Consider the following 24037-nt stretch of genomic DNA (forward strand, 5'->3'; position numbering starts at 1 on the left):
TAATAGCTTGGTGACCTTTTCACCATCTGTGTGGCTGAGGCCACATTGGACCCTCCCCAGATCCTTATCATAAGCATGCTTTTCTCAGTCCGTCTATAGACCCCATCTCTATGGAAGGTGTCACGTTTACTTCACAAAGAGTTTCTATAAAGTCCCGTCTGATCTTTATTTAGCCTACTTTGTTCCTCAGGGAGATTTATGAGTGCTTTATCGTGCACCTGGGATTGAGTTAATTATCACCAGGAAAGTCTTCAGCAAATTGTGCTGTGCTTGAATATGCCTAAAACAAACTACTGCAGGTCAGACTTCTGAAGTCTGAACCAACACCGGCTGCTAAATTGCCTTCTTGCCTCCCACAGATCAATACTCTGCTAGCCATGGAGGTGGAAGAGACCCCCACACTAACTAGCTTTTTGGATTTCCCCCACCCCATGGAATGGGTGACTCCATGATTGTGTGAGCCTCAAGTGAGAGCAGCTTCGATGAGCCGATGCTCACATCCCTCCACATCACAAATGATCACCCTGCTCGGCTGTGACTGACTTGTCACTCCATGAAAGGCAAAGCCCCTTCTTCCCATCTCATCACCCTGGAAGCTCCCAAACCCAGACAACTGACCACTGGCGGCCGAGTGCCAAGGCAGTTATATTCAGCAGGGTCAGCAGGGTCCCTAAGCTGGGATTTGGACCGATGACCTGGGAACACTAAGTGGAAGATTATGTGACAGGCAGCCATGTCCTCCCTAGGCTTGAGGCTTCCAGGTGTGAGGTGTGCAGGTGCCTCTCTGCGCTCTCTGGATTTGAATTAACTGGAGGCACCCAAGGGTGACTGGCTTGTCCGACAGGTGACCTCGTTAAAACTTGCAGTCAGGGAGCCAACCTCAGCCCCACAGGTCCCCAGGAGAGAGGAGTCTGTCTTCACACACAGCTTCTGGTCTTTTCCTTTTCGACTCTTTGAGACAGTCTCACTCTGCAACCCAAGGTGGTCTGGAACTCATGGCAAGCCTCCTGCCTTAGGCTCTGGAGTCTGTTTTTATTTTTGGTTTGTAGTGTGATCAATAGAACCTAGAGTTCCATGCACGTTAATGAAGGGCTGTGCTTGTGAGCTATCCTCCAGCCATGGTCTTTTTGATCAAGGGGCCCCATTGCATGCCCTAGCCTGGGCGTTTCTCCATTTCTAGCTTTTTTCTTTCTAACCAAATTTCTCCAATTGACACACATTTCAGGTCGCAGGGATTCCGTGTGGCAATCAAGGAGCTGCATAATACTCCTGGGTGAACACAGTCATTAGAAGCACAGCTGAGATGGCACTGAACCGCCCCAGCCTCTCACAATGTTCAAAGGAAGCCCGGCTCATTTCCAGATTATCCACACTCCACACGCAGGGGGCTCATCCTCACAGAGCAGAGCAGATAAAAACACAACCATGTAATAACCACAAAGCACACCCTGGCAGGCAAGTTGTTTTAATGTATTTCAGGAACTGAGAGCTCTGTATGGAATTCAAAACAAAAGCAACATGCAGAAAGTTAACTAAGAAGGCAAGACAGGAAAACTTTGAAGACCATAAAATTGCAGACACAAAAGCTGCAAATTAAAAAGCATATACAGTTACAGATTTCTGTGACATTAGGAGCCAGAAGGCACCATATGCGTCCATCATCGTCAACCTTAACTGGTTTTGACTGGGGCCAGCCGTTGATGGCTATTCAACATCAAACCTAAGGACCATTCTTCTTGGGTCAACACAAGTTCACAGTTTTATGTTCATTCAATGCTTTCATTTATTTATTTATAAAGATTTATTTATTGTTACATATACAGTGTTCTGCCTGCACACTAGATGAGGGCACCAGATCTCATTATAGATGGTTGTGAGCCACCATGTGGTTGCTGGGAATTGAACTCAGGACCTCTGGAAGAGCAGTCAGTGCTCTTAACCTCTGAGTCATCTCTCCAGCCCCCAATGCTTTTATTTTTACTTACTAATATATTATTATTTCATCAATTAATTTGAGACAGGGCTCCTATAGCCAAGGCTGGCCTCAAACTTGCTGTGTAGTCAAGGATGGCCTTGAACTTCTGATCCTCCTGTGTCCACCTCCCAAGTGCTGAGATTACAGGCTTGGGTCACCACGCTCAGTTTATGTGGTGCTCAGGATGGAAGCCATGGGCTTCCTGCATACTAGGCAAGCACTTTACCAACTGAGCTCTGGTCCCAACCCCATTCATTCCATGCTGTTAACTGAGACACAGCTTGTTAAGGCACTCAGCTCCCCTTAGAAGCCACCAATGCTATTCATATTAAACACACACATACACACACACACACACGCACACACACACACACACACACACACACACACACACACACACACACCCCTGAAAGTCAGAGGTCAGAGAATATAAAGTGCAAAAATGGCATGCTGTGTTAATGGCTGCAGAGGTCCAGTTAGGAATTCTTTTTACTTTTTTTTACTTTTTTTTTTTTTTTTTTTTTTTTTTTTTTTTTTTTGGTTTTTCGAGACAGGGTTTCTCTGTGTAGCTTTGCGCCTTTCCTGGAACTCACTTGGTAGCCCAGGCTGGCCTCGAACTCACAGAGATCCGCCTGGCTCTGCCTCCCGAGTGCTGGGATTAAAGGCGTGCGCCACCACCGCCCGGCCCAGTTAGGAATTCTTTACTGATTGGGGTAGACAGGAAGAGACCAGGACCCCAGCCATACATGTGTTAGAGAAATGACCGGTATGAAACAGATTCCATGTGGACCAGCTTCAGGGAATGCTCCTATTCTGTACTCCACTGAGCAGGAGCTCCAGCAGAAATACAGATCCTCTGAAGGGCAGGAACTGCCCTCCTGGTACATCAGCGCCCTCTTGTTCACTCAGGGGCCTCAGATGGTCCTACCCATCATCACGTGTGAACTCACAAAACTCGAATTGTGTTGGATTGGTCATATAGAAGGGCAAGAGGGAAGACAAAGCCACACCGAGCAAGACACACAGTGACAGCAGAGCATCCGTTATCTAGACAAACCAAGGTGCTGGAGGTAAGGGAGGAAGAGCTGGGGAGCCCAGCGGGCATTCTACAAAATGGTGATTAGCAAGTTGTATGAAAGGGTATCAAAACAGTTTTAAAAAACTCTAAAAAGTCAGTTTGTCAAGCTCAAGTCAAGGTCTCCTACGAAGCTGCCCTGCACTCTGCAGGTTTGTCCTGGAGGCCCAGGGGCCACTACAGAGTGCAGCAGCAGCAGCAGCAGCAGCTGCCCCTGCAGGATAGACACCCCAGGCTAAGGGTGCATCCCACCACCACACCACGGGGACCAGGGTAAGGAAGGACAAATGGTGACTCTCTAAGAGGGTGGAAGGGTGACAGGCACCTTTTACTTCTGCCACTAGAAGGTTTCTCTGGGCTTATGTGCTTAGACAGAGGTCAGGACATCCAAACTTGCACACAGGGCACTGGTTGTTGGAGGAGGGACTCCTGTTCAGCTGGAGGCCTAAAATGCCACCTGAGTTAGCTGTCGGGGCCTCATCTAAGGCTGTCTGGGTCACCTCACAATTAGGGACAGGGAAGGGACAGTCACATTGCCCAGAACAAGGAGCCCGACCTAACCAGGTGAAAAAGAATAAACTGCCAGACAATCGTATCTATTTGGGGGCGGGGGCAACATAGGGTCTCACCGTGTTGCCCAATCTGGCCTGGGACTCCCTGGCTCAGGGATTCCTCTGATCTCAGCCTCTCCAGTGACTGGGTGGCAGGCATGTGTCTCAGCAGCGAGCTGCTCTATGCAGATGCCAGACACCAAGAGGCCCCGGCAATTGCCCCTGAGCTTCCTGCTCCCCTCCTATTTCTTATTTCCTTTTTGCCTTACTCAAACAGGGTTCCAAACCAAAAAACCTACAACAGATACCAGGTAAAACTCTAATTCTTTATAAAGGGAAAGATGCCAAGTCCAGTTCAAAGCCTGCCATAGTTATTCCAATAGCCACCTGCTCGGGGTCAGCTGGAAGCTGTCCTAGAGGAAACCTGTTTCCTTTCATTCTTGCATAGAACTTTCCATTAAAGCCACAGGTAACACAAGCCTGGCCCAGGGGCCTGCTGGGCTCTGGGCCTTTCCACGGATCCCACCAAGCTCAAAACCATGTCTCAGCAGAAGGCAGCTGCCCTCAACTATGAGAAAAAGCAGTCCACAGTGAAACTTACAGTCCGGCCTCCTTTTAAAGGAAGGCTCTCAGCTGTCACATAGCAGATTCCAAACCTAAGTGACTAACCGCATTAACAAGGCTGGAGGGACATTGTGGCTAACCCACAAGGCATCAAGTGGGATGGAGGCCACGTCTTGCCTTATCTAGGGCAAACACTGGCAGTGAGTAATGGGAGAGCTGGCTTGGGCTCAGCTCAGTGGCTTTCCTCTTCCCAGGGTCAAAGCTGTCCTGCAAGCCATTCATGGAGCTTTACGGTGTGCTTTCCCCAGACTGCCCAGTGCTGGCTGAACCCCCTCCTGTATGTTCATGATCTGTGGAGAAGAGGTCACACTTCCATTGTGCCTTCTGAAAGGTTTTCAAGTAATAAAGTTTTTCTTGGAATAGGGGTGGGTACACTACCCTGGAGTTCAGTACTGGGGAGGGGAGAAGAAGTGGGGTTTCAAAGCCAAAGTTTGGAAATAGTGGGATGATGGAAGTGAACGGTTAGTGCAAGACTTTTCAGAGCCTTTAATACACAGAAGGGCACAAAGCTCCCCGGTCATTTGTCTGCATGCCTTGCAGAAGCTTTCAACTGTCTCTGAGTCCTTAGGGACTTATGCACGCCATAACTGACTAGATATGCAGACTGCTTTACGATCGCTATGGAGTCCAGTGACTCTGAAGCCTTCAGTTCTAAGGCCAGTCTCCCCTCTCCCAGATTACTGCAGAAGCAGACTGACCAGAACCAGAGTGAACCCCAGGCTGGGAGGTAAGGAAGTAAACTGATAATCTGGGCATGGTAGCTGTTTTAGTTAGGGTTGCTATTCTTTTTTTTTTTTTTTTTTTTTTTTTTTTTCGTTTTTCGAGACAGGGTTTCTCTGTGTAGCTTTGCGCCTTTCCTGGAACTCACTTGGTAGCCCAGGCTGGCCTCGAACTCACAGAGATCCACCTGGCTCTGCCTCCCGAGTGCTGGGATTAAAGGCGTGTGCCACCACTGCCCGGCCAGGGTTGCTATTCTTTGAAGACATACCATGACCGTGGCTACTCTTATAAGGGAAAACACTTAACTGGGACTGGCTTACAGTTCAGAGAGGTTCAATCTATTATCATCATGGTGGGACGTGGTGGCGAGCAGGCAGGTGTGGTGCTGGAGAGGTAGCTAAGAGTTCTACATCTTGCACAGGCAACAGGAAGTGGGTTGAGACACTGGGCCATATCTTGAGGATATATGAGACCTCAAAGCCCACCTCCACAGTGACATACTTCCTCCAACAAGGCCATACCTCCTAATAGTGCCACTTCCTTTGAATGCCAATCAAACCACCACAGTAGCAAATCCTTAAGACCCCAGCACTTGGGAGGTAGAGGCAGGGGGATCAGTGTTTAAGGCCAGCCTAGGCTACAAGGGACCCTGTCTCAAAAAATCAAACTAGTGCACTGAGGTTTTGCTTCTGACACAGTGTTAACAGTGTCTTAAGCTTTCTCACCTGAGGTACAGATCACTAATGTCTGCCTGGGCTCAAGAGTCTAGTGCTCCCAGGAATGGCATTTCTTGGAAATCACCACAGGGCAGCAGACTTTGATGTTTCAGCAACTCACCAAGGCCGAGAGAAGGAGCTATCCTCTGGAGCTGGAGAGGCATCCCCCTGACCCTGTCCAGTAAGAAATGAGGTGTGGACAGATGGAAGCACCGAAGAGTCTGACTGGGGATGGTGGCCATGCCTATGATCCCAGCACTCAGGAGGCTGAGGCAGGAGGATCTCTGTAAGTTGGATGATAGCCTGGGCTACAGTGCATGACCCTGTTTCAAAGAAAGAAGGAAAGAAATTGAGAAAGAGAATCTTCCCAGCATGGTAAAAACCACTTAGCAGCAGCCAATGGGGCCAGGACAGTTGCTGGAGCCGGGGAAGGAACTCGGTCCCTTTCCTGGGGACCAGTGCACTCATTTGTGCAGTGTTCCTGATGGCTGCACCAGCCCAGGGCAATGACCGCACGTGCTGCGGGGCTGCGTTTTCATTTCTGAGGAAACAAAGGTAGATTTGGGGAGCTCACTCCAACAGCGACGACAGGAGGCGGGCAGCTCACATTACAGAATACTGTACATAAACACCTTGGCACCATTCTTCCCTCCCTCCTCTCTTAATGACGCACAGGATTCATAAAGATTACCAGCCAGGGAAGACGACACTATTCAGAAAAAGAATTGCTGCTATGGAACCTTCAGCAAGAAAATCAAGAGTCCCTGGGTCTCGTCTGCCTGTCCAGAAGCTTGGGGTCCCCATGTCTTTAAATGCTCAACAGACATGCGTGCTCTTGCCTGAGACAACTGAATGCAGAATGCAAACGATGCGTAGAACGCAAGTCTCTGGACAGGCCTCCTCCAGCACCTCAGCACGGCTTGGGGGTCCGTCCAAAAGCTTCAGCTAGGTTTGGGGAGGCCCAAAACGTAGAGACACTGAATTTCACTACATAATTTTCCACATAACCCGTGAGCCGGCTACTGTTGGTGGGAATAGTCACGGGGACTTTCTGGGGTGTGTGGCCCGGGAAGAAGGCCTGTGCAGACATGAGGACCCAAGTGTAAGTATTCAAACAAGATAATGTGTAAAGTTGTGAAGAATATTTAATTATTATTTATTGTGATAGCATAGAAATACCCGGGATCAAAAAAGTAGAAAAAGCTGCTAGGGGGTAACTGCCGTGGACGTGGCCGCCTCGGCCAGAGCCTCGGTGTCGTCACTGACCTCGGTCCTGGCGCTTGTCCTTGCTCCTCTTCTTCTTTTCTTCCAGCCTTGGGTTGAGGGCACACACACAGGCCGACACGCCTGCAATGGCATTGGGGAGGTCTGGACCCCGGCTCCACCTGTCGGCCTCATGGTCATACACCTGCACAGCCCTGGAGAAGGCCGTGTTCTCCCAGCTGTAGCCACCCAGGATGTAGATGCGGCCCTGCCACACGGCCACGCCCGACTCACTGTTGGCCTGCAGCAGCGGTGCCACGCGAGTCCACTGGTTGCACTGTGGGCTGTAGGCCTCCACGCCCAGCACATCAAAGCGCTCCATGGACTCCATGTGGTCGTCGCTGCCCCCGATGGAATAGATGCTGTCCCCCAGGCTGCACATGCTGTGCCAGCCTCGGGCTGTCGTCATGGGCCGTCTCTCCTCCCACACATCTGTCCGGTGGTCATAGCACAGCAGGTTCTTGCGGTACGGGCCAATCTGGTAGTCGTGGCCCCCTGAGATGTACACGAAGTCTTTGTAGATGGTGCCTGCGTGGCCATAGGTGAACCTGCAGAGAGGCGGGAGGACAGAAGAGTTCAGGGAAGAGCCCGGCCCCATGTCTGCGAGTAAGGGACTCGGGCTCTCTGCCAGTGGGGTACAGCCTGCTTCTCAGGAGGTCATGAGGGTCAGAGGAGAAAACTCAGAGCAGACAAACCACAGCCACCTCACAGACCTCGGCTGTCAATGGACAAGGGGCACAGAACGCAGGTGAACAAGTGGTCCCTGCCCCGGGGAGGGTGCATGGGAGCACTCCACTTTCTATGCAGTGTTCTGTAAGCCTGGCTCCTCCAAACATTTTCAAAGTGGAAAAAAGAGACAAAAGGGATGCTTAACTGGACCTGTGATGCACGCCTTTAATATTAGCTCTTAGCTGGGAGATCTCTGTGAGTTCCAGACCAGCCAGGGCTGCAAAATGAGACCTATAAATAAGGGTTCCAAATAATGTCAGAGAGGGCCGGCAAGAAGGCTCAGTGGGTAAAGGTGCTTGCTGCCAAGCCTGATGACCTGAGTTTGATCCCTAGAACCTGCACGGTGCAAGAAGAGATCAACTCCTGTAAGTTGTCTTCTGTCCACCCTGTGTGTGCTGTGGGACCTGCATGTGCACACCTCTCTCTCTCTCTCTCTCTCTCTCTCTCTCTCTCTCTCTCTCTCTCTCTCTCTCTCTTACACACACACACACACACACACACAAAGTGAATGTAAAAAACAAAATAACTCCATGAAACACCCCCCCCCCAAAAAAAAAAAAAAAAAAAAAACCTCCACGAAACCCAAAAATAAAGCCCAGGAGCAAAGACATGAAGCCTTGTATCCTGTGGTTTAGTCAGCAGTCAGGGCTGGAGAAGGCTGGGGGATGGCATTCACAGGAAGAGCCCAGGGCAGGCAGAAGAGATGGGGCAGGCCTAGCTCCTGGCTCAGGTGGAGTTTGTGCAGGCTTGCTATGAGGCGAGGCAATGCCTGAGCAAGGCTGGACAGGAAACTCATAAATATGGGTTGTGCACACACTGCTGCTGACATCATAGACTGTGTTTACACCAACTGAGGTCTCCTCAGAAATAACCCCACCCCCACACCTATGTTGTCCCATGACAGTGGTGGTGGTCGCACCTGCTCTTAGCATGACCACCAGCTTCATTTTGTCCCATAAATGTCAATATGGAGCTTACTCAGGGAGCCCATCAACAGGCAATCACTTACAACACTGACCACCTGCTCCCTGTAACTCTCTGGCTACCTCTCCACTCACCAGGTTGCTATGGATGCCCAGGGCCTAGTCACAGTGATACAGAGTGTCGCCTGCTCACCAACAGTGTCCAGGAATTGCCCCCTGGCTTCTGGAATCCATATTTATTTGAGACAAAGTCTCACTATGTAGCCTAGCCTGGCCTCAAATTCAATTCCCTGCCTCAGTTTCCTGGGTGCTGGGATTATAGGCATGAGCCCCATGCCAGGCTCAAGTGTGACTTTAAAACACATATTCACTCCAACCCCACATACCCTGCTAACTCTGGGAGACCACATCTCCAAGATACCTAGTGTATCCCACAGCCAGGAAGGTTCAGAGTCTGGGTTTAGGTATAGCATAGGAGTGGTAGACAGATGGTGTGCAGGTTCGGCAGACCCACAACACAACCCACACTTAGTGACCCAATACTCAGCTGAAGGCCTAGGGAGGGTGGGGTGCACTCCATCTCTGGGGCATTCCTGGCCTACTGGAAGCCACATGAGAATGTCACAGAGAGATGGTGTCTAACTTTCCCCAGGCTGTGCTGTGGTACCCATTCTGCAGGCGAGCAAATGAAACACGGGTAGGATGAGGTCCACGCCCCTCTGACCTCCTGCCTACACCCAGCTGGGCCTTCTAGAATGGGACTTAATATCCCAACTCAACACTTACTCTCAGAAACCCAAGGACCCAGTCAACTTGGAAACTAGAGGATGCTTGTCTTGAGCTACAATTGCCCTCAAGCCCCTCATGGCCTACCCCATGACGCAGAAGCCAGGACATTATAAAAACAGAAAGCAAGGCTTGAGAGATGGCTCAGAGGTTAAGAGCACTGGCTGCTCTTGCAGAGGTCCTGAGTTCAATTCCCAGCAACCACATGGTGGCTCACAACCATCTGTAATGAGGTCTGGTGCCTTCTTCTGCATGCAGAATACATCTGTATAATAATAAAAAATCTTAAAACAAAACAAAACAAAACAAACCAGAAAGCAAGACTAAACTTTATCCTTTGACAATATCACCTTCCAGCAGTCGGCCTCAAGCCCTCATCACCTTGGCAAGCCAGCCACATAAGTCCAGGAGTTGGTCTTGGGGCTGTAGGTCTCTACAGAAGACAGCGCTCCATTCTCGTTCCGGCCACCAACAGCCACCAGCATGTCTTCAATGGAGGCCAGGTAGAAATCCACACGGCGTTGGTTCATGGATGCCACCTGTGAGGGCGAGACACCTGAAGCTTCGCCTCCCAAGCCCTAGCACCAGGTTCCTCAACAGTGTCCACAGAGTCAATGGCCCAGGAGGGCCAGACAGTGGCCAGATGAGCTGGGGAGAAGGGCCTGGACTTGAGGAAAATGGGGTGCTATTGGTGGGAATTCTGAGACTCCTGATGCTTCCATCAGACCTCAAATCCTCAAGAAGTGCATAAGGGCACCTGCTCAAACTGGTTTGGCCACATAGTCAACCTTGTGGACTGGCATTATGCAAGAAATTAATGACTTTTTAAAATTAATTAAAAAGAAAAAAAATCAGTCTCCTGCACTCTTCTGACCTCCTCAGACACCAGGCATGCATATGGTGCTCAGACATTCATGCAAGCATAAACATACTCATACACATAAAATCAAAAATATAAATCTATATACAATTTAAAAATTTAAACAAAACAACTCAGTTTTCCCTTCTTCCCATCAGGGATTCCAGCATGCTGAGCACTGTCCTACCACTGAGGCACAGTTTGGCTCACATTTTTTTTTTTTAAATCAATACTGATCCACTGATCATCATCCATGTTAACAGACCAGAGTGACTGTGGTGGTCTGAAAGAAAATGGCCCCCAAAGGGAGTGGCACTATTAGGAGGTATGGCTTTATTACAGTAGGTGTGGCCTTGTTGGAGGAAGTCTTTGTTACAGTAGGTGTCTCCGTGGAGGCAGGCTCTAAGGTCTTTTGCTTAAACTTTGCTCAGTGTCAATCTCTTTCTTGTTGCCTATAAGATGAAGGACTTTCAGCTACTACTCCAGCACCACATTCGCCTGCACGCCTTCCCCCCATCATAAGATAAGGGACTGAACCTCTGAAACTGTATGCAAGCCACCCCAACTAAATGTTTTCTTTTTGAGAGTTGCCATGGTCATGGTGTCTCTTCACAGCAATAGAAACACTACCTAAGACAGAAGTTGGTACCACTGTTGTGATAGGCCTGACTATGTCTTTGTTTGGAGTAATATGGACTTTGGGACTATGGATTAGAAAAGCTGTTGACCATTTTTACTACTGCTTAATGGGCCATACTAGTAGGAGCATGGGAGATGGTGCTGAGTGTGATGAACTGTGGGAGGTTCACTCAAGAGGTTTCAGAGGAGAAGAATTTTAGTATGTTGCCTAGAGATCGTTCTTGTGATATTCTGGGGAAGAAAGTGGCTGCCTTTTGCCCTTGTCCGAAGAGTCTGCCTGAGGCTAAAGTAAGAATTTTGGATTAATTCAGTTGGCACAGGAAATCTCAAAACAGCCTAGTATAGTTGTGTGGGTATTAGTGATAATTCTAATGAAGATTTATAATGAAAAGGAGCAAGCTGAGCAGGGTAAATTACAAAATGTAAACTTTGAGGAGAAAAAGAGCACCAGGAAGTGGAATGGAGCTAAATCCTGTGTTCAAGGAGATAAATGGATTAAGAAATGGAATAAAGGAGTGGGGACCTCAGGGCAAGATCCCACCCAGCTAAATTTCCAACTTGTGAAAAAGAACTACAGAAAAGCTGTGTGTGGTGGTGCATCCCTTTAATCCCAGCACTCAGAGGCAGAGGCTGGCAGATCTCTGAGTTTGAGGCCAGTCTGGTCTACAGAGCAAGTTTCAGGACAGCCAAGCTTAGGCAGTGAAAAACAGAAAGCTGGTGAAAATGTAATGGAACAAGGGGGCCATGTTCCAGCCTCAGCAAGCAGCAGAACTTGGCAGCTTCAGCCATGCGGTTCTGCCTTTAGAGTTAAGGACAGCAGGAGTTATGGAATAAAGCTGCTGAGGCCAGGCCTGTGTCAGGGGTGTCCCTGAATGGAGGCCTAGAGAGGCCATTGTGTGAAGCTGTGAAGTTATTTTGTCATCCCCCCTGCCCCCGGAGCTGAGGACTAAACCCAGGGCCTTGCACTTGCTAGACAAGCGCTCTACCACTGAGTTAAATACCCAACCTGAAGCTGTGAAGCTGAAGCCTGGATTGCCTTGGAGATGTTGAAGATGGTAGAGCTGTGGGATACCTGCTGAGGAGAGCTGCTAACAGGGAGTGGAACCAGCCCAAGAGAAAGAAGTCTGTTGCAGTCAACAAACTGAATGGAGTTGGAGATCTGAAGAGCGTTTTGATATCAGACATAGAGATGCAGAGTCTGGAGTTTGCCCAGCTGGTTTTCGGTCTTGCTTTGGTCCAGTATTTCCTCAGTGTGCTCCCTTCCCTAGTTTTGGAACAGTAGTATATATCCTGTGCCATTATATTTTGGAAGTATGTGATGTGTTTTTTGACTTAATTTTACAGGGGATTACAGTTAAGAGATTGCCGTGAGTCTCAGAAGAGACTTTGAAACAAGTTTGAGACTATTATAGATTGTGGACACTTTTGAAGTTGGACTGAATGCATTTTTGCATTATGATATGGCTACAAGCCTTTGAGGGTCAGGGAGGGAATATGGTGGTTTAAAGGAAAATGGCCCCCAAAGGGACTGGCACTATTAGGAGCTGTGGCTTATTGGAGTAGGTGTGGTCTTGTTAGAAGAAGTGTGTCACTGTGGGGGCAGGCTTTGAGGTCTCATATATGCTCAAGATACTGCCCAAGGTCTCAGTTCACTTCCTGTTGCCTTCAAGACTCTCAGATACCACTCCAGCACCACATCTGCCTGCATGCCACCAGGCTCCCCATCATGATAATGGGCTGAACCTCTGAAACTGTAAGCTGCCTTCCCAATTAAATGTTTTCCTTTACAAGAGTTTCCATGGTCATGGTGTCTCTTCACAGCAATAGAAACCCTCAGACAGTGACACCATACAGGCAGTTGGAAAGTAGAAGCTTCAACCTTCATAACCAGGAGACCACAGGCCCAGCCCCTGCCACCAGTTTTTCAGAAGGGACTCCAACATTGGGCTTCCTAGAGGCCTTACTTAGCTTTTAGGGTTCAAGGTTTTTTGGTTTTTTTTTGTTTTTTTGGTTTTTTTTTTCTTTTTTCTTTGATTTTTTGAGACAGGGTTTCTCTGTGTAGCTTTGCGCCTTTCCTGGAACTCACTCTGTAGCCCAGGCTGGCCTCGAACTCACAGAGATCCACCTGGCTCTGCCTCCCGAGTGCTGGGATTAAAGACGTGCGCCACCACCGCCCGGCCTGTTTGTTTTGTTTTTGAGACAGGATTTTTTCTGTGTAGCCTTGGCTATCCTGGAACTCACTGTGTAGACCACACTGGCCTCCAACTCTGAGATCTACCTGCCTCTGCCTCCTGAGTGCCAGGACTAAAGGTGTGAGCTGTCCCCCACTGCCACTTAGATTTTTGGTTTTTAAAAAAAGTTTTAATGTGTTATTATTGTGTGTATGTGTGTGTTGGGGGTGGGTGGGGGGACATGCCATGACATGTATAGAGGTCAGAGGAGTTGATTCTCTCCTTTGCCATCTTGCTGGCCCAGGTTAGAGGTTTGGGTTTTGTTTTTGTTTTTTTTTTTTTAATTATTATTATTTTCTGTGTAGTCTCGGCTGTCCTAGAGCTTGATCTGTAGACCAGACTGGCCTTGAACTCATAGATATCCACCTGCCTCTGCCTCACAAGTGCTGGGATTAAGGGAGTGTGCCACCACTGCCTGGCCAGGTTAGAATTTTGATCACAGAATTGAAAGGCCAACTGGAATCCATTTTGGTTTTGGTTTTGCAACAAGGTCTCAATCTATGGCCCAGGCTGACCTGGAATCACCATGTAGCCCAAATTGGCTTCAGACTTGTGGCAATCCTCCTGCTTCAGCCTCCTAAAAAACTATTGGGGTGAGCTGCCGCGCCTGGAAGGTGTTAAATTCAGCAAACACTGAGGCAATTAGTCACACAGAGGTGTGAGCATAGGAGACAGATTTCAGTTGGTGGCAGTCTAGAGAGGTGATGGTAGAAAGGGACACTTCACTTCAGCCATCCGTATGCCAATCAACTCAGGCTACCACCCCCTTAGGCCTGCAAGGCCACACGCATATCCACAGGTGGAATGTGAAACCTGGAAAGGACAAGGAGGCAGCTTGGAACTCCTGAGCAGTCACTAGCTCAGCAATGGCTCCCACAGGCTCATATACTTGCATGCCAAGCCCCTAGCTGGTGAACCGTTTGGGAAAGATTAAAAGGTGTGGCCTTGGAGAAGGGGTGTCACTGGAAGTGAGCTTGGGGGTTTTAAAAGCCCATGCCAGGCCCAGTCTCTCTATCTGCTGCCTGTGGATCAAAATGTAAAGTTCTCAGCTACTGCTCTAGCACCATGCCTGTCTGCTTTTGGCCATGATGATAATGTACTCACCCTCTGAAACTGTAAGCAAGCCCCCAATTAAAAGCTTCCTTTAAAAATTTATTTATTTTGCCTGGTGGTGGTGGTGGTACATGCCTTTAATCCCAGAACTCAGGAGGCAGAAGCAAGCGGATCTCTGTGAGTTAGAGGCCAGCTTAGTCTACAGAGCGAGTTCCAGGACAGCTAAGGCTGTTACACAAAGAAACCCTGTCTCGGGGGAAAAAAAAGGAAAAAATGTATTTTATATTACTTGTATGGGTGTTTTGCCTGCATGTATGTATGTGTACCCCTTTTGCTCACAGAGGTCAGAAGAAGACCTCAGATCCCCTGGAACTGGAGTCACGGATGTTTGTGAGCAACCATGTGAGTGCTAGGAACTGAACTCTGGTCCTCTGCAAGAGAACCAAGTGCTCTTAACCAACCGAGCCATTTCTCCAGTCCTAAACGCCTAAATGCTTTCTTTCATAAGAGTTGCTTTGGGGGGCTGGAGAGATGGCTCAGCGGTTAAGAGCACTGGCTGTTCTTCCAGAGGTCCTGAGTTCAATTCCCAGCAACCACATGGTGGCTCACAACCATCTGTAATGAGATCTGGCGCCCTCTTCTGGCCTGAAGGCGTACACGTATACATAATTAATAAATAAATCTTTAAAAAAAAAAAAAAAAAAAAAAGAGTTGCTTTGGTCATGGTGTCTCTTCCCAACAGGAGAACAGTAACTAAGACACTCAGCTAGGGTGCACAGGGCTGATGTTCAGCCTCCATACTGGCCCTAGCTGGCATGGAGCTTTGTGGCTTCCTGAACATTAATTACTCTTCAAATTTCTCCACAAGAGAAACCCAGCAGAGGCTCTGAGGCATGGGGGCCCTCACTTGTCATGGAGCCTGGAGCAGCCATTGACACTTAATAGCTGTTAGTTACAATTAGATAAGACTGAAAATGTGCATTGGCCACATTTCAAGCCCTCAACGGCCACATAGGGACAGTGGCCACTGTGTTGGACACAGGATAGACACAGAATGCTCCCATCAGGGTAGAAAGTTCCATCAAAGGATGCTGCTTTGGGCAAGAGCCAGCCCTTCAGACGGTGGTTGCTTGGCCTTCCCTTAGCCCTACCCTGGTGTAGGTAGGAGGAGGGCAGCAATGACGTGGACCATCACTTTATCATCACAACTCTCTCAGAAGCAGGGCGGTCGACAAGGCCCCCAAACAGGAAGCCATGGTGAGGTTAGGGAGCTGCAAAGAGGGAGGCCTCAAGAGTAACAAATTAATTTGCTTTAATCTCACCTTGATCCACTGTTTACGGCGGGGGTCATACCTATAGAGAAGGTTGGAGGCTGCATCCCCTCCGTTGTCTCTTGAGAAGCTGCCACCGGCAATGAAGATGAAGCCCCCCAGCACAGCCACGCAGTGGTGGCTCCGGCGGGCTGGCAGGGACGTCTCCTTCACCCACTGTTCGCTCTTGGCGTCTAGGTAGCAGGTGTCATCACTCAGCTCCAGACACCGCTCGGAGACCTCCCCGCCCACGAAGAGCAAGCACTCCTCCGAACGCAGCACCGTCCGCTTCGTCTGCAGGACAGGCTGTGCCACCAGGCTGTTGTGGTAGTGCATGGCCTCCTCCACGAAGCCCTCCCAGTTGGCCTCACTGGGCAACAGGGAGCACATGGCCAGCTTCACACGCTGGAGCAGGATGTCCTCCGGGAAGAGGGGGAAGCGGATGTTCTCCAGCACACGGCAGGTGTGCGCCTCGCGCTCGGGCTGCTGGGTCAGCCACTGCAAAGCCACCTGCAGCAGGTCGTACTCCCACTGGTGCTGTACGCGGCCACTGCTCAGGTAGACGCACAGCTTCTGCACGGGGACGGTCTGCAGGAAGTCAGGCGTGAAGGACAGTGTGCTGAAGTGGCTCAGCACAAAGCTGTCGATGAAGGCGTCCAGCCGCTTGAGGCTGTAGATGGAGGCCAGCTCCTGCAGGTATAGGTAGTTGTCCTCACTCACTTCCTGCTCCAGGTACTCGCAGCAGAAGTCCACCACCGTCCAGATCTGCAGCAGGTGGGCCGTCTCCAGGATGTAGTCGATGTTGCTGCCGTCCAGCTCCAGCTCACTGCTGTAGAGGAAGTCCACCACAGCCTTGAGCCCCACATAGGAGGTGCCGACCAGCTCCACCTCCTTCTGGAAAGCCTCACGCATGCCCAGCGTGAACATGGAGTTGAAGTAGTCACTGCACACAGCCAGAAGGTTGCGGTGGGCAGGCACTTGCTGCTCTTCCACCACGAGGACCACGTCACAGAAGAGGCCATGCAGCCGCTGCTCATTCAGCCGCTGCAGCACTGTGGTAGAGTGGTCAGCCCAGTGGAACACCTGCACAAGAAGGTGCATCAGGAGAGAAAGCACAGGCCTGCCGCCCACAGGGACCACAGTCAGCCCAAGGTAACGGCAATTGTTGTAAGATGGGATGAGAGCCACGGAAGGAAACCCCAGAGCATCACAGGGGCTTCTGACAGCATGCGTCTCCTTCCTTCTTGCCCTCCCTCCTGAAATGTTTTAAATATCTGGCTTGGTGTAGTGGCACATGCCTATACTCTTAGCACTCAGAGGCAGAGGCAGGTGGGCCTCTGTGAGGTCAAGGTCAGTCTGCTTTACCTAGAAAGTTCCAGGCCAGCCAGGACTACATAGAGAAGAAACACTGTCTCAAATAAAATGAATCAAAAGACTAAAACATTTATTAGCACATGTGCACGCACCAGGTGTGAATGTGGAGGTGAAGGGAAGGCTTTTCTTCCACCTCCTATGTTCTAGGCGTGGAGCTCAGGTTGTCTGTCAGACTTGAGCGGGAAGTGACTTTACATGTTGAGCCGTCTAGCCAGCCTCAGTATATATGATTACTAGAAACTGTCTGCTTGGCAGATCTCTGTGAGTTCGAGGCCAGCCTGGTCTACAGAGCAAGTTCCAGGGCTGGAGGGATGGCTCAGTGGTTAAGACCACTGGCTGCTCTTCCAGAGGACTAGGGTTCAATTCCCAGCACCTACATGGCAGTTCACAACTGTCTGTAATTCCAGTTCCAAGGGATCCAACACTCTCACACAGACATAAATGCAGAGTAAGTTCCAGGACAGCCAAAGCTACACAGAAAAACCTGTCTTGAAAAAGCAAAAATAAAAAACCCCCAAACAACCACAGAAGCTGCCTGGGTGCTTTCTCTGTCTTCCTCCTTTATAACCAGGAGTTTAAGAGCTCATTTTCTTCTGTCTTCCCTTCTTTCTCTCCTTTCTTCCTTCTCCTAGGTCACAAGAGATGTTCTGTAAATGTTTTCCCATCAGAAAAGTGGTGCTACCCCCCCACCCCCGACCCCACCACTTACAATCAGATGGACCAAAGTTACAACTCCAGCCCTGCAGTCTGCTGACTGTGTGGTCTCAGGTTAGCCATGGACCCACTTCCTCGCCTGAGTGAGGCTTTCGAGCATGTTAAACGATAGACGAGCGTGTTTATCATTCGGGTTTAGGGGGTCAATGAGACTGACCAGTGGGCACTTGAGAAACACAGGCTGCTGTGCGTGAAGCTCTGAGGGGAGGCAGCCCTCCGTCTTACAAAATGCTGAACTCACTATCACGTGACACCCGAGTCCCTAACCCATGTCCTCTGCTCAGTTTTAAGGGGCCCACAGCCATCACCACCTACCTGATGCACATTCTCAGTCTCAGATTCTAGGCTGAGGACCCGGGACACAACTGCAGGAATGCTGTCCTTCTCAGGCTGGCCACTCTCAGCTGGTGGTCCTTGAATGGACCAGCTCTTGGTTTTTAGTCTACTTTGCTTGTTGAGTTTTCTCTTGTCTTTTTCCTCTCCCTTTCTCCTCCTTCTGTCTTGTGGACAGCCACCACGCCCAGCCCTCCCCTCCTCTTGCTATGTAGCGGAGGGTGATCTTTAACTTCTGCTCCTTCTGCCTCTACCTCCTGAGTGCTAGGATTACAGGTGTGTTCCACTGTGCCCTGTATATACACTGCTGGGGACTGAACCCAGGGCTTCAGGCGTGCCAGGCCAGTCAAGCATTCTACCAACTGAGCTCCATCACCAGCCCTTGTATTTCTTCTTTCTTTTTTTTTTTCTTGCTTTTTAAAATATGATTGTTATTACATCTGTTGACTTAGTTTTTATTGGGGGGGGGGGTAGTGCATGTGTGCCACTGTTTACTGTAAAGGTCAGAGGATAATTTGCATGAGGTGGTTCTCTCCTTTTACCACATGAATCCTGGGTTTTGAACTCAGGTTGTCAGCAAATGCCTTTATCTGCTGAGCTATCTCACCAGTCCTGTTTTGTTGTTGTTATTGTTGTTTATTTGGTTCTAAGACAGGGTCTCTCTGTAGCCCTGGCTGTCCTGGAACTCACTCTGTAGACCTGGCTGGACTCAAACTGAGAGATCCGTCTGCCTCTGCTAGGATTAAAGGTGTGTGTCACCCCTCCCCTCCACACACACACAGGCTGTCCCCCCGCCCCCGGGACAGTGTTTCTCTGTGTAGTTTTGGTGCCTGTACTGGATCTCGCTCTGTAGACTAAGCTGGCCTCGAACTCACACAGATCCACCTGGCTCTGCCTCCCGAGTGCTGGGATTAAAGGCATGAGCCACCACTACCCAGCTTCACACAGGCTATATTTTTGAGAGAGGATTTTGTACCGGCCAGCCTGGTACTCATTATATAGACAGGGCTGGCCTTAAACTCATGGTTGTCTTCTTGCCTCAGCCTTCAAGTGCTGAGATTACAGATGTATACCATGCCCATGCAATGGCCATTCTCCCTGGACTCTTTCCTGACTTGCTGAGGGTGATTCTAATGAAACCAGCCTGACGTGTGCTGGTGGCCAGAACCCAGGGAGTCTATCCGTATTCATTCTTGGGGTCTCAGGGAGTTGGACACAAACAGGGAAGAGATCCCTGAGGCCTTACCATCAGGAAAATGAGTTCTACCATAAGGTCAGGGGCTGGGCTCTCCATGAGACTCATATTGAGGTTGGTAAGCCCCCAAACGAAGGCAGAAGTCCCATGGTTCTTTTGTCCCACCCCTCATGGTGATATGTAGAATAGAGGGAGCTATACCCAGGAGCTTCTCTACAAACCCACATGTGGCCACAGTTAAGGAGACATCAGCCAGAAGCCAGAGGCAATCGGAATCGATACCATGGGTGGGGAGGGATTGCTCACGTACCTTTGAAGATTCGCTGATTTTGTATGGCCGAGATACTCGAATCTGCTTGCTTGCCTCCATTGTGAGTAATTTCAGGCCTACAATGAGAATAGCATTCCTGAGCATGCAGCATTAACTCCAGGTTGCTTATTAGCTGCAGGCCCTGCTGGCAGATACCATTGTCAGCAAATGAAGAAACCATCTCATGAAGGAGAGTGGGAAAGAACAAGATACTGTGGGTAGAAAGTCAGGCTGCCATAGCTGCTTAATGTAAGAACTGAGTTCGCAAAGGGAATTGAAGGAATGGGAACAGACAGCCCTCAACCACAAGAGCAGACTGTATTAATCTGAAGGGTATCTCAAGACCTGGTGCACAGAACAGCACACAGTGCAAAGTCTAGGTGTGTGTGTGTGTGTGTGTGTGTGTGTGTGTGTGTGTGTGTGTATGTGTGTGTGTGTGTATGGCGGCGGGGGGGGGGGGGGGATATGAGCTGTTTTTTAAAGTAAGTTGTTTTATTTGGGAACTGTGGGGTGGGAGATAGGTCAGTTCCTTTTCTCAGGACCTTGGGTAATTGCATGGATGTCAGAGTTCCTGGAACGCTGAGCCTACTTTATGGCCTTGGCTGGGAACAAGGGGACAACCTCCTTTACTTACACTTAACTCATGTCCCTCTGTTGTCTGAAGTCTGGCCCCTCACAGCATTTAGTCTGTGTCCCATGCTCATGCTTTTTCCCCTTAACTTTTATTTAATTTATTTATTCTGTGAAAGCCCGGGACAGTTCCTTTTTCCATCATATGGGACCCAGGGGTTGAACTCAGGTTGTCAGGCTTGGTGGCAAACGCCTTCATCCACTGGGCCACCTCAATGGCCCAGCGCCCATCTTAAGATCTTTAATCTAAACCCTATCTTTTGGCTATGGCAGAGTTTTTGTCACTTTGGAATCTGGACTACGGTGGATCCAAGCTAAGGACTTCCACTTGCCACCTCATTTAACTCCTGCCACACATTAGACAGGCTAACGTCCACAGTCCCATTTTACAGATGGGGACATTTAAAATTGTCATAATGCTAGTTCATGTCCGACCACCAAACCTGGGGGCCCTCCACCTTAGTATAGGAAACAAGGCCCAGACTTGACCAGGGTCACACTTTCAAATTCTCAAGAGGAAGTGAAGGGTGAGAGGTACTTGTGACTAATGGGTACAAACTCTGCTTTGGGAACCGTCCTCGGGGCTTCTGTGGGTCTTCTTTAGTTTTCTTCCATATAACCCGATGGGACCATCCCTATACTGTCCTGGAGTCAAAAAGCAAGAGGTAACAAAAGAGGTGTAAAATAAACCACACAGCATCCCAGTGTGGAGGATGCAGCAGGGCTGGCATGAAGACCCAAGAGGCCTCCCTGTTGTTCTGCACTCCAAAGCTGTACTGTTGTCTGGTCATCAAGTGGGGAAGAATCCACAGGACTAAGGAATAGCCTCAGGGAAGGCCCATGCTTTAATGCAAACATCAGCAATCCTGCTGTGCTGACCTTTCTGATCAAATCTACAGATGTGACACATGATGTTTCTACCTGCATTAAAAGGCCAAGCAACTTGTGAACACCCGGGGACCAGGCTTTGGGGGACTTGGAAGACGAGGAGGGCACCGGCAGGGGACACCCAGGAAGGAATAAACCTGTTGGGTTAAACTTAATATGACTCAGAGAAATTCTGCTCAGCTTGCTTCCCCACCTGTGGTCAGGAACATTCTGGGTGCACTTGGAGCCTAATGGAACTCCCCGCCCCTATATGTTGGGGGGCAGGGGGCAACAAGGGAGAGAAAGGGGGTCACACTGACGCGGGGATCACTGCAAACAGCCTAGAGTTGGGGATCACTGCAAACAGCCTAGAGTCAACACCTGCAACTTCCCTATCCTCAGTCTCCTGCTGTAAGCTTGCCCCAAAGGCAAGCACAGAGAACCCAACCTCCACGCATCCTTCGGGAAGGCTGGAAAGGTGCAGCCTCTCCTTGGTCTACTTAACAGCTCGTAAAGATAGTCTGTCTTCGCCAGTCTCACTTCTTCACCTCATTTTCCTTACAAAACCAACTTGGGCATAACACATATACTGGGATTGGGGTTCGGAGAAATTTTCCCCCATTCTGCTGAGTCCACAAGAAGAATCATTTTGTTACCTATTGAACAAAAGACTCTTTGCAGAACAGTGTGATAAGAAGTCAGCACGGTTATGAGATAAACAGGGAGAGAGAGGGGGCTCCGGTGTTTCCACGGAGGAAGAATTCCGGGGACATTTCATTCTGTTCAACTCTCCCCGGGGGAAAATAGAGACAAGTGGATCTTTCGGAGAAAACTAGCAACTTTGTAACTAAGCTGTAGGGACTCTATGTCCCCAGGCTGCTGGAGGCCCAGAGAGAAGGGAAGCCGTCCAGCCATCAAACGGCATCTACTTACTGCACACCCCTGACTTCCTCGGTTCACCTTGGCCGTCTGCGACCGAGCACCATTGTTCCCACAGTGAGAAAACCACACCGTGGCTGGGCAGGTGGCTTGAGGGGCCCGCCCAAGGTCACAGAGAGGAAAACATTGATAGATACCCTCTCTGCCCATCTACTTAGGGCGGCCAGCCAGGTTTCTGGTTCCTCGCACTCTGAGAGCTTTCTTTTCTAGGCCAAGGGATCCAGAGAGAGCGCTCCAGTGCTGGGCTCGCCTTGGGGACTGTATCTGTGGCCGCTAGACACGTCCTGGGCTGCGTGCAAGCAGGTGCGGTGAAGGTGCAGAGCCCCCGCCCCCGGGGGTCCCCGGGATCCCGCACGCAGCCCAGGGTGCACTCACCGTCCCGGGTCCCGCCCGGCGGGCGCTGAGGCGCTGAGGGAGGCGTGGGTCGCACCTGTGCACACGCGGGCCCGAATCGCGCCCGCTTGCAATGCGCTACCAGAGCAGCGCGCGCTGCGGGGCTCTCGGGCCCGCCCGAAGCGCAGCCATCCCTCCGCGAGGAAGTGCGAGCCTGCACAGTCAATGGCGGCTGAGGGGCGGGACGAGAGGCGGGGTCTGCAGGGTGGAGGGCGGAGCGTCGGCTGAGGGGCGGGTCTGTTGGAGGCTAACAGGCAGGAGGACGGAGCGCAGTTTTAGGGGCGGGGTCTGTGGGCGGGAAGGTGCTGAGCCGGCAAGGGTCTGGAAGCAGTAACCGGGTTTTCCTTACTATTGATCTTGCTCAGCCGGACCCTAGCTGTCCTCTAGGCTGGCCAGGCATGCTCCGTCTGGCCACCACGTCCCAGGCGCCGGGACACGAGGTGGCTCCGTGGGACAGACCTCAGAGCGGGTCTGGGGGCCCTGGGGTGGTTGTACCCTCCTCACCTTCTCTCAGGGGCAGCGTCCCCTCGCCCACTCTGAAAAGAGGCCTGCCTTTGTTGACCACTCTGCTAGTAACCACACTCCCTGCACCCTCTGTCCTGCTTTCTGCTTGTCCTTACTATTTATCCCCATCTATTACCTGTTCTTTTTCCTTTCTCTTTCTCTTTCATCATATTTTACATAATTCTTTCCTCCCTTTTCTTCCCGTTCCTTTTCTACTCGAAGTCCTCCAGCAAATGTTGTGATCCTTGCTGGGCTCCCATGGCAGGTACATGGCCTCTCGGTAAATATTTGTTGAACTGAGATCATCATTACTTAATCTATCCATTATCAAACTTCACTCACGCTACCGTCTGGAAAAACCTTGAAGAGCGAAAGAAACTAGACACGAAAGGACGCTCCCAGCTGCCTTGGGTGGCACACAGCTGTCATCCTTGGGAGGCTGAAGCAGGAAGATGAAGAGTTCAAGGACAGCTTGGGCTACACAGTGAAACTTTGTCTCAAAAAAGCAAACCACTTGAAAACAGAAGACCTAAGTAAAATGTTCAAACAGGAAAAACGGGAAAGCCAGGAAGCACAGCGGAGGATGTCAAGGGTGGGGAAGTTGGGCTAACTATGGGAAACTAGGGACTTTTGTGTGTTGGGGGGGAGGGTGATAAAAAAGTTTTGAAATGAGAATATTGTTAGTTGAGTGCCTGTGTGAGTCTCAATTTATATCCGCTTATTATCTATCAAGATTTAGCTAAGATTTTTTTTTTAAAGGTAGATCAAGCTGACTTCGAACACAGTTCTACCGCCTCTTCAGCTCGTTGCCATAGACAACCCAACTAAGACTATGTTAATAACCTGTAACTTCACATTAGTATCTGAGGTGTTGGGTTTGGAAAGCCAGAGTAGAAGATGCACAGTCCTGAGGTGAGGGGCTGTAGTCAGGCCTTGGACAAACCTGGAAATCCACAGGTGACTGGGCCTGTAAAGCTAGCCTGGCCTCATCCTATCTCCCTAGGAGCATGGAGTGAACTGGCTTCCATTTTTCTGCCTTTCAAAACATTTTTCCTCAATTACAAAAGTAGTGAATGCCAGCCAACCATGGCGGCTCACACTTGTAATCCTAGTGCTCAGGAAGCCGAGGCAGGAGGATCATCATAATCTGAGGTAGGGCCTTGTTATGTGGCCAGGGTCGGCTGGAACTCTTGGTCCTCCTGCCTCAGTCCCCTAAAGGCTGGGATTATATGATTCCTAAACAACAATAATAATGCCGGCAAGCACCTGCAGTTTACTATGCCCTGGACATTGCTCTAAACTCTGTATGCACAGGAAATCATTT

At 49.9% G+C, this 24037-nt stretch overlaps 1 protein-coding gene across 2 annotated transcripts; it reads right to left on the reverse strand.

Annotated features, from left to right (window-relative positions):
- Positions 1-1449: 1449 nt before the first annotated feature.
- Positions 1450-22397, reverse strand: Klhl36 (kelch like family member 36). Of its 2 annotated transcripts, XM_052727889.1 has the most exons (5): positions 22192-22397; positions 19381-19457; positions 15467-16537; positions 9744-9901; positions 1450-7472 (listed from the first exon to the last, which is right to left on the reverse strand). In XM_052727889.1, the coding sequence occupies exons 2-5, from the start codon at positions 19438-19440 to the stop codon at positions 6920-6922; spliced, it is 1842 nt and encodes a 613-aa protein (XP_052583849.1). In that variant the 5' UTR covers positions 19441-19457; positions 22192-22397; the 3' UTR covers positions 1450-6919. The 2 variants fall into 2 exon arrangements, with proteins under 2 accessions (XP_052583849.1, XP_052583850.1); XM_052727890.1 differs by lacking the exon at positions 9744-9901 and having other exon boundaries at positions 15498-16537.
- Positions 22398-24037: the final 1640 nt, after the last annotated feature.

Source organism: Peromyscus californicus, unplaced genomic scaffold (assembly GCF_007827085.1).
Source record: "Peromyscus californicus insignis strain IS unplaced genomic scaffold, ASM782708v3 Scaffold_8__1_contigs__length_139910024, whole genome shotgun sequence".
In the NCBI taxonomy this organism is placed as follows: Eukaryota; Metazoa; Chordata; class Mammalia; order Rodentia; family Cricetidae; genus Peromyscus; species Peromyscus californicus.